Below are 13333 nucleotides of genomic sequence, written 5' to 3'. Positions count from 1 at the left end.
CTTAGATTCCTGAGATTAAAATAGGTTAATTTAAGCTAACTTACCTTAATACGAAAGTTGATAATAACCGAAATAACAGGGTGTCAAAGTTAAACTTTTATGTTATTTATTCTTGAATATTTGCTAAGTGGGTAAAGGCGTATGTGGCGCCCTCTGGATAATACATCATTTTTGGTGGCGAATTTAGATTTATTGTCCCAAAAAACCCCCTGTTACCAAATTTCGTGTTATTATCCCATGCCTGTTCAAGAAATATTCAAAAATAAATAATACAGGAGGAAATAGGGCATATTATTATTAATACAGTCGAACCCGCTTATTAGAATACCGGTTAAAGGAATATCCCGGTTTAAAGAATACAAATTTGAGGTGACGAAACGTTTATACCAGCAACCAATAATCGGCTATTAGAATATCCCGGTTATAAGAATACTTTTGCTTGGCACGAAGGCTATTCCAATAAGCGGGTTCGACTGTAATACAGGGTGAAATTTTGAAATTATATGAGTGGAAACCACTTATGAAATAAAATTGTTTGTGTCCTTATTTTAGAATTATAAAAAAGCTCTGGATCACGTCAACTGTTAAATTTTAATGTGCGTTTTGTAAAAATAAATTTTAAACATAAAGTCTTCTTCTTCTTCACGTGCCACTCCAGCGGAGATTGGAGATCATCATGACCACTGCGACTTTGTTAGCAGCGCGCCTAAAAAGTTCAATCGAACTACACCCGAACCATTCACGGAGATTGCGAAGCCACGATATTTTTCGTCTTCCCACCCACACTTCTTCTGTCCTTATGGTAGAGGAGCCCAAGCGGGGATTTTTGCAGCTACTCGGGCGCGTCAGATTATCATATGGGGAGAAACCTGGTACCCTGCAGATGTACATCTATCATATATTGGCTCTTAACACAGGGGAGTTCGTTAAGAGGGGCCCGAAAATAAAAATCTATCGTTAAAAAAACTCGAAATTGTCAGATTAAGATAAGGTAAGTTAAGTACGTGCAAAAGAGTATATATTTCAAAAATCTGACGATTTGAGCCGAGCGTAAGGAAATGGGTGAGTCCCAAAATTTCACAACAAAAAAGCGAATATTTCGCGAAATAAATGACAGATCAAAAAACTAAAAAATATATGCTCAATATTTTTTAAAAATATTTCGAATGATACCAAAAACGATTTCCCACTGAGAGGGGTGGGGGTAAATTTAATATTTTAAATACGAATTCCGCGATATTTCGCGAAATGAACATCAGATCGAAAAACTGTAAAATACACTTATTAAATATTTTTAAAAAATCTATCGAATGGCACCAAATAAGACCCCCCATGGAGGTGGGGTGGGGAGTTACTTTAAAATCTTAAATAGGAGCTCCCATTTTTTATTTGAGATTTGGATTTCTTACGTAAAAATAAAAAACTTTTATTCGAAACATTTTTTCGAATTATGGATAGATGGCGATATAATCGGAAAAAACGATTGTTGGAAATGGAAAATTAAAAAATTAAAAAATGGCAAGCGCCCACTGAAATGGAAAACTTTACTTAACTTTTTTTGGTTTTAAGACCTACTCTTCACAACCCAATAGGTCCCCATAACGCTTGAGTGACTGCACATTTAGCATACTTTGCTCCCCTACCATTAATTTTGCCCTTAATTTTGCATGATATTCTAGTGTTGATAATATCCTAGTGTTGATAACTCAATTTGTGAAAAATTTGCACTTCTGTCACTGTTTAATTGTTAAACAATATTAATTGTTTTTTTTTTCTAAGTTACTCGATAGTTTTTTATTTCTCAACCTTAGGTAATACAATGTGAGTCATGAGGAACTGTACATACTCCTACCTCGTATAGAGGCCCCTATGGGGAATAACAAATGACCATTAAAAAGTGTCTGCTCCCATTGTTTAATAATATACAGAGCGAGTTTCGCATTTTGACAGAAATTTGAATTCGTCATAATTTTTTAACGGTCAGATCGATGTGTCTCTTATTTTGGTAAATCGTTACACTATTACCACCTACTCAACTGATTTATTCAAACTAGAAAAAAATCAAACCCGGCTTTAAAAAATTAGTTCGTTTACAAATTAGTTACAAATTAGAGAAATAGACAATTAAAACGGCATATTTATTTTTTCCCCACACGATTACTTAATTTTTTATAAAAAAATCAATTTGACTATAAATTAAAAGTTTGGTAAAGTAAACCATAGATTTAAAAAAATTAACTTTTATTACAAAAAGTATTTTTTTTAAACAAATATTTGATTTATGTTATCATCCAACCACCTGATTTATTCAAACTAGAAAAACATCAGGTCCGGCTTTAAAAAATTAGTTCGTTTGGGTCTTAGAAAAAATTTCACCCTGTATTCGCTTTTTGAAAACTCTAATATGAATTTTACAAATTAGACAAATAGGCAATTAAAATTGCATATTTATTTTTTCCCACACGATTACTTAATTTTTTATTAAAAAATCAAATTTGTCAAAATCGCAATTTTACCATAAAAATAAAAAAAAAATAAACAACGTTTTTCTTAAAATTTAAATTTTCACCAGTTTTTTTCTATAACACGTCTAGATCTAAAACTCCCCATAACACTTCTCTTTGGACTATATAGTTTAACATAGTTTTTTCACTTAATTTTTGCGATTTAACTTTGCAATTCACGTATCTGCACCTTTTATTTTTAAAAATTCATAACTTTTACGAGAGGAAGACTGAAAGTCTACAACAATTTTCATAGTCTTCATAATGGTAAGAGATGTGTGCTGTAAAAATTTCAGGAAAAAAATTATTAAAATGAAACAGAGTTGTAGCGAGTAAACCGTGATTTGATTTTTTTTTTCATTTTTAGGTTAAAATTCCGATTTTGACAAATCTGATTTTTTAATAAAAAATTAAGTAAATGTGTGGGGAAAAAATAAATAAGCCATTTTAATTGCCTATTTGTCTAATTGCTAAAAAGCGTACACAGGGTGAAATTTTGTTTAAGACCAAAACGAATTCATTTTTTAAACCCCGGCCTGATTTTTTTCTAGTTTGAATAAATCAGTTGATTGGGTGGTAACATAAATTAAATATTTGTTCAAAAAAAATAATTTTTGTAATAAAAGTTAATTTTTTTAAAATGTATGGTTCACTTTACCAAACTTTTAATTATCATTCATAGTCAAATTTGATTTTTTTTATAAAAAATTAAGTAATCAAGTGGGGAAAAAATAAATATTCCATTTTAATTGGCTATTTGTCTAATTTGTAAAATTCATATTAGAGTTTTCAAAAAGCGTATACAGGGTGAAATTTTTTCAAGACCCAAACGGACTAATTTTTTAAAGCCGGACCTGATTTTTTTTTAGTTTGAATAAATCAGTTGATTAGGTGGTAATAGTGTAACGATTGACCAAAATAAGAGACACATCGATCTGAGCGATCAAAAATTATATCGAATACAAATTTCTGCCAAAATGCGAAACTCGCCCTGTATATTATTAAACAATGGGAGCAGACACTTTTAAATGGTCATTTGTTATTCCCCATAGGAGCCTCTATACGAGGTAGGAGTATGTACAGTTCCTCATGACTCACCCTGTATTAAATTAATACAATGTTAACAATATTAACAGCAACTTCCTAATAGGGAACTTGCACGTTTTTTTTTATTACATAATACTGTTCAGTCTTGTATAAAAATGAGATTTACAAAATTTCACGCTTCAAAAACTCATCATAACTTAGAAGTACAAATTTAAAGTCTTCCTTATCTTAAAATAGTTCAAACAACCCGTGACGTCACAGAGTTTGACTATGTGGTTCTGTTTATGGTTATATTTACGTATATTCTTCTTCTTTAGTTTATTGGCCTCCACCTACTTGGGTATTTGGTCAGCTCGTCGTCGGGGAATAAAGGAAAAATATTTCTATTCTAATGACATTTATCGTATGTCGTCGTAATAATATATATACCCGTTTGTTGAGATTGGAGTTTGATACAGTTTTTGAAGGAAAGGAAAGAAGGTTTACTATTGAAAATACAACCATTTTGTAAAAGTACAAATTTTCTATGAATAGTTCAAACGATCAAAAACACTTTTAACGTCACATAACTGTATTTTTTACTGACGTTTATAATGTCTAATTTAAAATTATATATACAATTGGTGTAGAATGTAAACATACAACCCTGTGACGTCACGACGAGTTTTGGGGTGGCTGGTATAAGTTGAATTTTTAGTCGTCTTTAGGGGCCAAACGAAAGACAAACAAAACTTTTTTATCTTTGATACAGGTTCTAAATTATGTTCTGTTGTGGTTTATACCATTTTTTTCGAATTTAAAATTTTATGCAAGTTCCCTATTATTACAATTGAGACAGTATGCATCAATGATCGATGTACGTTTCACCTAATGTTTTGATTTAATTTGTTTGAAAATGAATCATGCCACATGGGCAAAGATAAAATAGAACAACTAACGAGCGATCCACAATTATTGGGATCAAAGCTAGCCGTGCAAAAAATTACGTATGTCTTGTTTTAATTTGAATTTATATCATTGGTTATCAATTAATTTTCATTAACATTATAAAACATAAAAAATCAGTCAAAACCAGAACTTTAATCAAAAATAAAAAGAATTAACAAAATTATAAGTAACAATAATAAATAAAATCCAACAAGATCTCTACATAACCTTACTTTTCTTGTTAAGTTGACGTACACTGCAAAGTTGACGTAAACTGGAAAGTATATCTGAATTAAGAATAGACATGCACTGTATAGCTATCTCTGTCGTTCAGAGCCACCTATGGTGACAATAATTTTGGATCACACGTTATATTACATAAGTTGGATAAAGTATTCAACTGTATTAAAACCATGTAGAACTTCTGCTGTTTTACGTCACAAGTTTTCTTCGACATTAAAATATGGTAAAACTCATGACAGCCAAGATTTTCCTTCATCAGCACTTTTACATAATTAAGCACATTGGCGAGTCTACGCTTTTCAAACTCCTTTGTTATGTATTCTGCAAATTCCGCCCCGAAAAAAAAAGTTGGGATCGCATTTCCAGTGTCAAACAGAACTTGTACACATCAAAACGTTTGAAAAAAGAAAAAGGAGTGACTTTCCAGCGGGTATAATGAATCAGCCGTGATTACGTATTGGAGTTTTAGTTCTCTGAGGTTTTTCACAGTTCTTTTATAGTATTTTGCGCCTTACAAAGTCACAGCATTAGATCAAAAGGTTTAGACACGGTTTCTTCAAAAAGACATTTCCTCTCTGATATAGGAGACGACAGCTCGAGGATTGTTTTACATAAGTTCTGAAAAAGTTGCTGAGAGATGGCAGAAAGAACAAGGGCAATATTTACGTGGTGTGCGTAGGTTCATTATGTATGTAGGTAGTAGTAATTTAAAAATGAAAAAGCGGACCTCCATAGGTTGTGGTAGAATATATTGATTATAATTATTTGATTGAATATGCTTATTAGGGGATGATTTTCCCGAGTATTTTTGACAAAAAAATTGATCAACTTTATTTTGAGCGTAACTTGGTTACTTTTGATGCTAGGTTACTAAAAAATAAATATTTGTTTAAGAACTTAAAAGTTGTACTGAGTTTTCCCCAAAAAGTGCGTCATTTTTTTGGATATTTCACGTTGAAATATTCGCTTTGAAATTTAACGGATATCAACCTATTTTTCATTAGCTATAACTTTGCTTCTACTGAGTCTAGAGAGTTCATGCATTCATCATTTTTTCACTTTATTAGAAACTATATTTTTGCTAGAAATGTTTTTTTTTGACAAAATACTTACTTTTTAAGTTATCTGCAAAAAACCGCCTAAAAACGTGTTTTGTTGAAAAATGAGCATAATATATAATTACTCGCAAATATATTTACCTCTGTACTACGACTAAATTATTTCCCTAGCATCTGGAAAGTTGTCAAGTTCGTTCTGATACCCAAGCACGGTTAGAAAACAGAAGAGTCTTCCTACAGACCGATAAGTCTACTGCCAATTCTATCCAAGGTTTTGAGAAGCTAGAAGCTAAAAGGCTAAAAACTATAATAGACGAATATAAGATAATTCCAGATCATGAATTCGGATTCTGCAACAAACACGGAACAACAGAGCAAGTTCATAGAGTGGTAAATCAAATCAATAAGGACCTGAATAGTAAAAGATATTGTTCAGCAGCTTTCCTCGATATATCTCAGGCTTTCGACAAGGTGTGGTATGAAGGATTGCAAGTTAAACTAAAGAGGCTAGTGCCCCATCCCCACTTTCAACTTCTAAAGTACACTGACAGATACACTTCCAAATAAAACATGGAAGTGAATATACAAAGTAGCGTCCAATAAATTCAGAAATTCCACAAGGTAGCGTGCTTGGACCGATCCTGTACTTATTGTATATTGCAGACGTACCATCAACACGACTTACCACTGCTGCGACATTTGCTGATGATACAGCCATTTTGGCGTCCCACACTGATCCAACATCAGCCTCTAGGACCCTACAAACTAGTCTAAACAAAACTGGTTAAAAAGATGGCGTATCAAAGCAAACGGATTGAAATCAACACACGTGATGTTTACCATCCGCAGAGAAACGTGCCCACCTGTTCAATTTATTAATTGTCAATTTCCACAATCTGATAGCGCCATACCTCGGCATGCACCTTGTATTGAGATTCACAACATCTCTTAGTAACCATCTTATTAAGGGCAAGACTAATTCTTTTAATATTTAAATGTCCTTGGTAAACGAATACGCGTTGTTTATCATAAACATGATTGACCCATATTACTATACAAGTGTATCAGTTATCGATAATGCAAGGTCAGCTGTAGTAGCAAATATTATTCTTTATTTATAATCAACCTGATTCAGCATCTATAATACAAACACTTTACTTTTTATATATACCAAAACATAAATAGGGGATTCCACATTATTAGTTCTAAATTCATTGCGTAAAGATTAATAATTGGTATTTGAGATCCCAGCGGGTAAACATCACAGCGGATAAATATTTAGCCACCAACTCTTTACCGTAGTTACTTCAACTTATAAATAAATGAATATACTGTGAGTAGTGTTACTTCATCAATCCCTATAGTAGGGAATAACCACCCCTTAACTATCTGAGATGGTTCAGATAAACAGGAACCACCATAACCTGGATCGACGACTGACTTAAACTAAACACATATTCACTAAACGCAAAAAACTTGGCCTAAAATTAAGAAACATGTATTGGCTCATCGGTCGCAGCTCAATATTCTCAATAAATAATAAAATATTATTATACAAAACAATCTTAAAACCTGTGTGGACTGCATCCAGCTGTGGGGAACTGGTAGCCACTTTAAAATCTTACAGATATTCCAACATAAAGTACTGCGAACTACTGTTGAAGCTCCCTACTACGTCAGTAACGAAATCATTCAGCATGATGCATGGTATCCCTTTAGAATCCATCAAAGATGCCGTACATCGTTTTGGTGTCAACTATAGTGAAAAAATGTCAATGCACCCAAATCGGTTAATCGCCCAACTAAACGTGCGCGATGCCAATGAAATCCGTAAGCTAAAGCGTCTACTGCCATCCGACCTATCTACATCACACAGACTTTAGTTTAGTTTTTTAAGGCAAATGTTTATAAATTCATACAAACAATGTTTAACTTAGGTTTAGATATATTCAAAAAAAATTATTCATTAGAATGATTGGAATGACTCTACATGTCATCAGCTTCATTGTCATAAAAAACGCTTATTGCCTAATAGGCAGATTACAGATCTCTCTAGTAGTTAATAAAAATGTTCGCTTTTGCCAATAACATATTCATAAAATTTGTTTGTTAATTTAAGATAAAAGGACACAAAAGAACGAAGGAAACAGTCTTACAAGTCGTATGGAACATTCAACATTTTTATCGTCATTCCGTGCAGGTAAAATAGAACATTTATGTAGGAGTGAATAAGTTCGTCGCTTCTTTCGCATTCAAATGAACCTATTTTCGACATAGAAATTTGCTGTGAATACCGAAAATCAGGTCTTGTAAACATGTTACATAACCAGGTAACAGTATACAAGGTGGATATATATTTTTTGTTATGTATCTATATCTACTACTACATACTACTTTGCTGTTTTTAGATTTAAAGCCATCTGTGGTTTCTTTATATAAGATATCGTTGGCCTTTTAGGTGATTATTTCCATTTCCTCTTAATCTTTTCTGAACATTTCTTATCATTTCCTAACATCATTTAGTGTTATAATATGTAACACTAAATTTATTTATTGGTATTATTTTGAGAAAAACCATTGTTTTGACGACGTTTCAGTGAGATCTACCAAGGGGAGCGATTTTATAATATTATATGCAATGGGAGTTTAAACCAGCAAAAATGTGTGTGGCATAAATCTTGTTACCATAGTAATACAAGTGAGATTAAAATTAAACAACCAGAAATTTCAAGAGCAGAGGAAGAAGAAAACCTAATTGATTCTAGTTTTAATGATGAAAGTAAACCGAAGGAAAGCATCATGTCCTGATAATATGCAGTAATTCTTACAAAACAAAGAAAATTCAGTAATGTCAGTAACTATAGTACAAAAATGGATAGGGATAAAATGAAGAAAAATTTGTATATAAAAATTTTTTGTTCTGATTTTTAGGTGGGGATTTTTAGCCCGGTGCGGTGTTCGGGGAGTCTTTTTTGAAACTAGATAATATGTCCTTTACGAACACATTAAAAGTATCACTAACACTGTTGTCATTTATATTTACACATTTCGTAACTTTGACAAATTATTGTCAAAAGTGGAGTTAAAACTTTTCTTATTAAATTAAAAATATGTTTATTAATAGTTTTATAAATGTTCAAAAGGATTTACTACTTTTCGCCGATGACCAAGTTATTTTTGCAGGGAGGATATGAAATACATGATCAGGAAATTAACGGAAGAGTGTGAGCTACGGGGACTCAATATAAATATATTAGTCGAGGAAATGAAGCTGAAAGAATGGCAAAACCTCGCAATTTTTTCGTCCAGCATCGATTTGTACAAAAATTTGGGCTTAGGCTCATTACACCCTCTAGTTCATTTTCTATATGGAGCTGTTGTACGCTTTTGGTTTTTTAAGGGTGAAAACTACCCCTAATTGTAAAAAAATATAAAATAACATTTTAAACTTTAATACTGTCAACATTTGGTTCTTATTAGTTACGTAATGATTGTTTTATGCTTTAACATATACTATCATAATATTCAAACCCTTAAAACCACCCTTGTTGGAGCTATATATAAAAAATTTACTTATCCTAAAAGAATAATTTCGGCTTGCATCGATTTACATAAAAATTTGGGATTAGGATCTTCTCACTCTGTACTTTATATTCTATATCATGCTTAAGGGCGTTGATTATTTTTAGGGGTGTAAACTACCCCTTATTGTCAAAAATTATATAAAACATTGTAAACTTTAATCTGGGTAAAATTGGGTTTTGATTGGTTAAATAATGATTGTTTTATACTTTAGGATATAAGATCATAATATTTCAAACCTTAAAAACCACCCTTAATAACATTACAGTTTTTATAAGTAGATATTTTAATAGATCTATACAGAAAAAAAGTAGAATTAAAGAATTGCAAAAACATTTATTTGCACAAAAATACGAATTTACAAATATGTACAAATACAAATAGTTTTTTAGTCATACGAACCAGTATACGAACCGGTTGTGTGGTATTATACGTACATTGAAAATTATCCATAGGCGGACTATCCGAATTTTTCGAAAAAAAAATTCGTTTTATAAACACAGCTCCTTCATTTTTGGCGACAAAAAGTTTTTTCAAACATGACTTTGTAGGATTTTTGAAGAGTTATAAGACTGTGTAGACTAAATTCCGTAAGATCCCTTAGTTTTTAATTAGGGTGGGTTTAAAGGGCTCGAATAAGGGGGTGTTTCTCGTAAATAGAGGTTTTAAACAGCTATATCTCGCTAATTCTTCACTGTAATGAAAATCTATGCACAGGGGAATATTAGTTATTAAAAAAGCTACAATTTAGTAGTCCCTCATTTTCTTCGTATCTCCAGTATTTTCGGAGATATTTTGAAGTAAAAGGTGAAAAATGGGAAATTCCAAAAAATTAATTTTTCTTTAAACTCCAATTTTTCTAAAATTAGGCCTTTTAAATAGATCAAACTTCTTAGGAGCATTGATAATACAAATATAAAAGGAATTAAAGAAAAGTAAAGACCAATTTTTAATAAGAAGGGTAGTTAGGGGGTTGTTTTCACTGATTTTTTCATAGAGAAAAGCAGGTACCGACCTTTTTTTTTATCATAAGTCGCTTAATTTTCAGGATAGAAACTTTTTATTATTATTTTTTGAAAGGGCTAACTGTATAATTTAAAAAAGATTATTTAAGTTTTCCTCGAAAAATGCAAAGTTTTTCCGCTATTTTACTTTGAATATTTCAAATTATGCATTTGACAAAAAAAGCTAACTTTTAACATGCCGTATCTCGGTTTGTGTTGGTCTTAAAGATATTACATAAAAAGAATTTGGTTTGTGTTACTAAAAGATACAATTTTGATATGTGCAGTTTTTTTGATTAAATGCATATTTTTCGAGGTTTTCTCAAAAAACCGTCTAAAAAAGTCGATTTTTTCATCGAAAAACTGCTAGTTTCAAGCGCGAATAACTCGAAAAATATTAGTTTTACAAAGAAAATGTAAAAAACATTTTTTTCTTAGAATTACTCTTTATATCGATTTGCGTGGTTAAAATGTAATAAAAAATTCCCGCCCCCGAGATGGGGTGGCAACCACCCCCAAGGTTTTAGAGTACAGCGGCATGATATAGAAAATGATCCTTGGACTATTCCCTACCTTCTGTGAAAATTTCAAGTAAATCCATGCTGGACGAAAAAATTGCGAGCCAAAATGCTTCATTTCCTCGACTATGTATGTGAAGACCGAATACTTGTGTATTGTTTCCGAGGTTGCAGATTTAAACTTAAGTTTAGAAGAGGCTATTAAGAGTTGCAAGACTTTTAATTATTCAGGGTCAAGAATAAGCCGATATGGTACTTGAATGAAAGACAGAAATGAAAATAGCACGGAGAAATCAATCCACAGAAGCACTCCATAGAGTGATATGGAACAGCACTCTAACTAACGAAAATAAAAAAGGATCTTTGCTGTCCTACGAAGGCGGGTACATCTGGTTCATTCTATTGCAACGCTGTTATTCCTACTATTAGTACAACATTTTCTGAGACAACTAGTAGTACCCCTTCTACCATTTTTACCCCTACTACTACTATCAAAACCACACCCTCTACCACTTCTAGTAATGTCGTCAGCACCGAAACGAGTGTACCAACTCCATCAACTACTTCTATATCTACTGCTTCTACCGCAATACCCTCCTCTATTACTTCTACTACTCAAAGTACAAGTACCAATGAGACTAGCAAATCAGATCCCCATCCAAAACCACCTGCAAGGAAACGACGGGATGTTTCACAACCAGCCACCACCACATCTCCCTATAATACTGGATGTGACACGGCATTTGGAAAATGGGCTAAAGCTCATGCTGTAGACATCCGAGCAGTGTGTTTCACATTAGCAGTGTTACAACTCATCGGAATCGGATTCTCCTGCCATTTGTCCAAACAATTGAAGAATTCATATTATAGTACATAATAGTTATTTTCCTAACAAGTGCAGAAAGTCATACTTTTCCGCACGCGACTGCAGTTTGCCGAACGACGCGAAGCGGGAGTTCGGCAAGCAGTCGAGTGCGGAAAAGAGACTTTCTGCAAGGGTTAGGAACAATATTTTTTCTACCAGTCTTTAAAAAATGACCAAATCTTAATCAATTAATTTAATTATTATGAAAATACATACACAAATTAATTCTTTGACAAGGTTGTCAAAACCAAACTTTCAATATAATTGGTTAGCATGACGACGATCTTGGTTTCCATGACGATGATTCAAAACGACTGTTATTGTCTACCGATTTGACTTTCGAATATTATGTCAAAATAATTTTATTTCATCGAATTGTCGCGTTAATTTCATTAAAACAGGAACACAATAAGATACATTTGAAATAAAATAGTAAATAATATCTAAATATTAGTTTATTGCATGTATTATAATTATTTTAAGGATATATTAAAATATCTACACGCGTGCGGAAAAGTAAAACGCGTGCGGAAAAGTGAAACTTTCTAAACTAAAACACGTGCGCGAAAGTAGACATATTTGCACGCTCGTAGAAAAAGTATTTATCAGATAACTAATTATGTTATTTATCACTAATTATGCTGAATATTATCCCGTATGGAACGGAAGTATGGCCAATAACAACAACAATACGAAAATAAACAAGAACAGTTGGTTTGGACTCCCTGAGAAGATGTCTACAAATCACTAGAGACGATATAATAAGAACAGAGGAAATATGGAACAGAATTAAAGTAGAATGCTTATTTACAAAAAAGTTGGAAAACAGAGCCCTGCAGTGGTACGAGCATGTACAAAGAATGTACAAAGAATGTACGAGCATGTACAAAGAATATTGGACTGGGACCCGCCGGGAAGAAGACGGAGAGGAAGACCTGGCTACGAGATATAAAACGGTATAGGAAATGCTATGATACATAGAGACTAGAGACTTCAGGGAAGGTGACTGGAGAATAGAATGTTGTGAACGACGAAAACGGCGAACTCGTAATGGGAAAAAGCCGAAGAAGGAAAAGAAGAATGGACACTCAATTTTCAATATGTGACGTTCATTCCTTTCATATCACATCTAATTGGGTTAGAGTCCTGTGTTGCCCTGGGTAATATCCAGGAATATTTGCAACATCCATCTATTTTAATAATAATATGTAGTATCATTTAAGATCTTGCGACTTTTAAAGGGTTTTTACCCATAACTTTTTGGTGGCTCACATATGCATGCTATTTTAAGTATGGCCTTTGTCAATTCTTAACCTTAGTCAACTTTTACAACATTGTCTTTTATTAATTAGGTTATACTTACCATTTTAGGGCTTAACACTGATGATGGATTACCTGTTAATCCGAAAACGGGGTCTTTTAAATATACCTTATTCCAAAGATCCTGTATTTTTTAATTTTTTTGAAGTTATACTTCTTTAGGCGCGATTGAGATTGAGGGTGAATTTATATTGATCTGCGCGCATGCGCACATCGACAGTATGGTATTAGTCGTTATACGGGCTCTGATTGAGTGTTGAAATGA

General features: G+C 32.6%; 1 protein-coding gene across 1 annotated transcript in view; it reads left to right on the top strand.

The window, feature by feature from the left end:
- LOC126888680 (uncharacterized) overlaps positions 1-11760 on the top strand; it is a 47912-nt gene extending 36152 nt beyond the window's left edge. The window contains exon 2 of the mRNA XM_050657045.1: positions 11313-11760. Coding sequence (XP_050513002.1) covers positions 11313-11760 — 448 coding nt within the window. The remainder of the gene's footprint in view (positions 1-11312) is intronic.
- Positions 11761-13333: the final 1573 nt, after the last annotated feature.

The sequence above is a fragment of the Diabrotica virgifera genome, chromosome 7 (genome assembly GCF_917563875.1).
Source record: "Diabrotica virgifera virgifera chromosome 7, PGI_DIABVI_V3a".
NCBI classification, from domain to species: domain Eukaryota; kingdom Metazoa; phylum Arthropoda; class Insecta; order Coleoptera; family Chrysomelidae; genus Diabrotica; species Diabrotica virgifera.
This window is presented reverse-complemented; position numbering and strand designations above follow the sequence as displayed.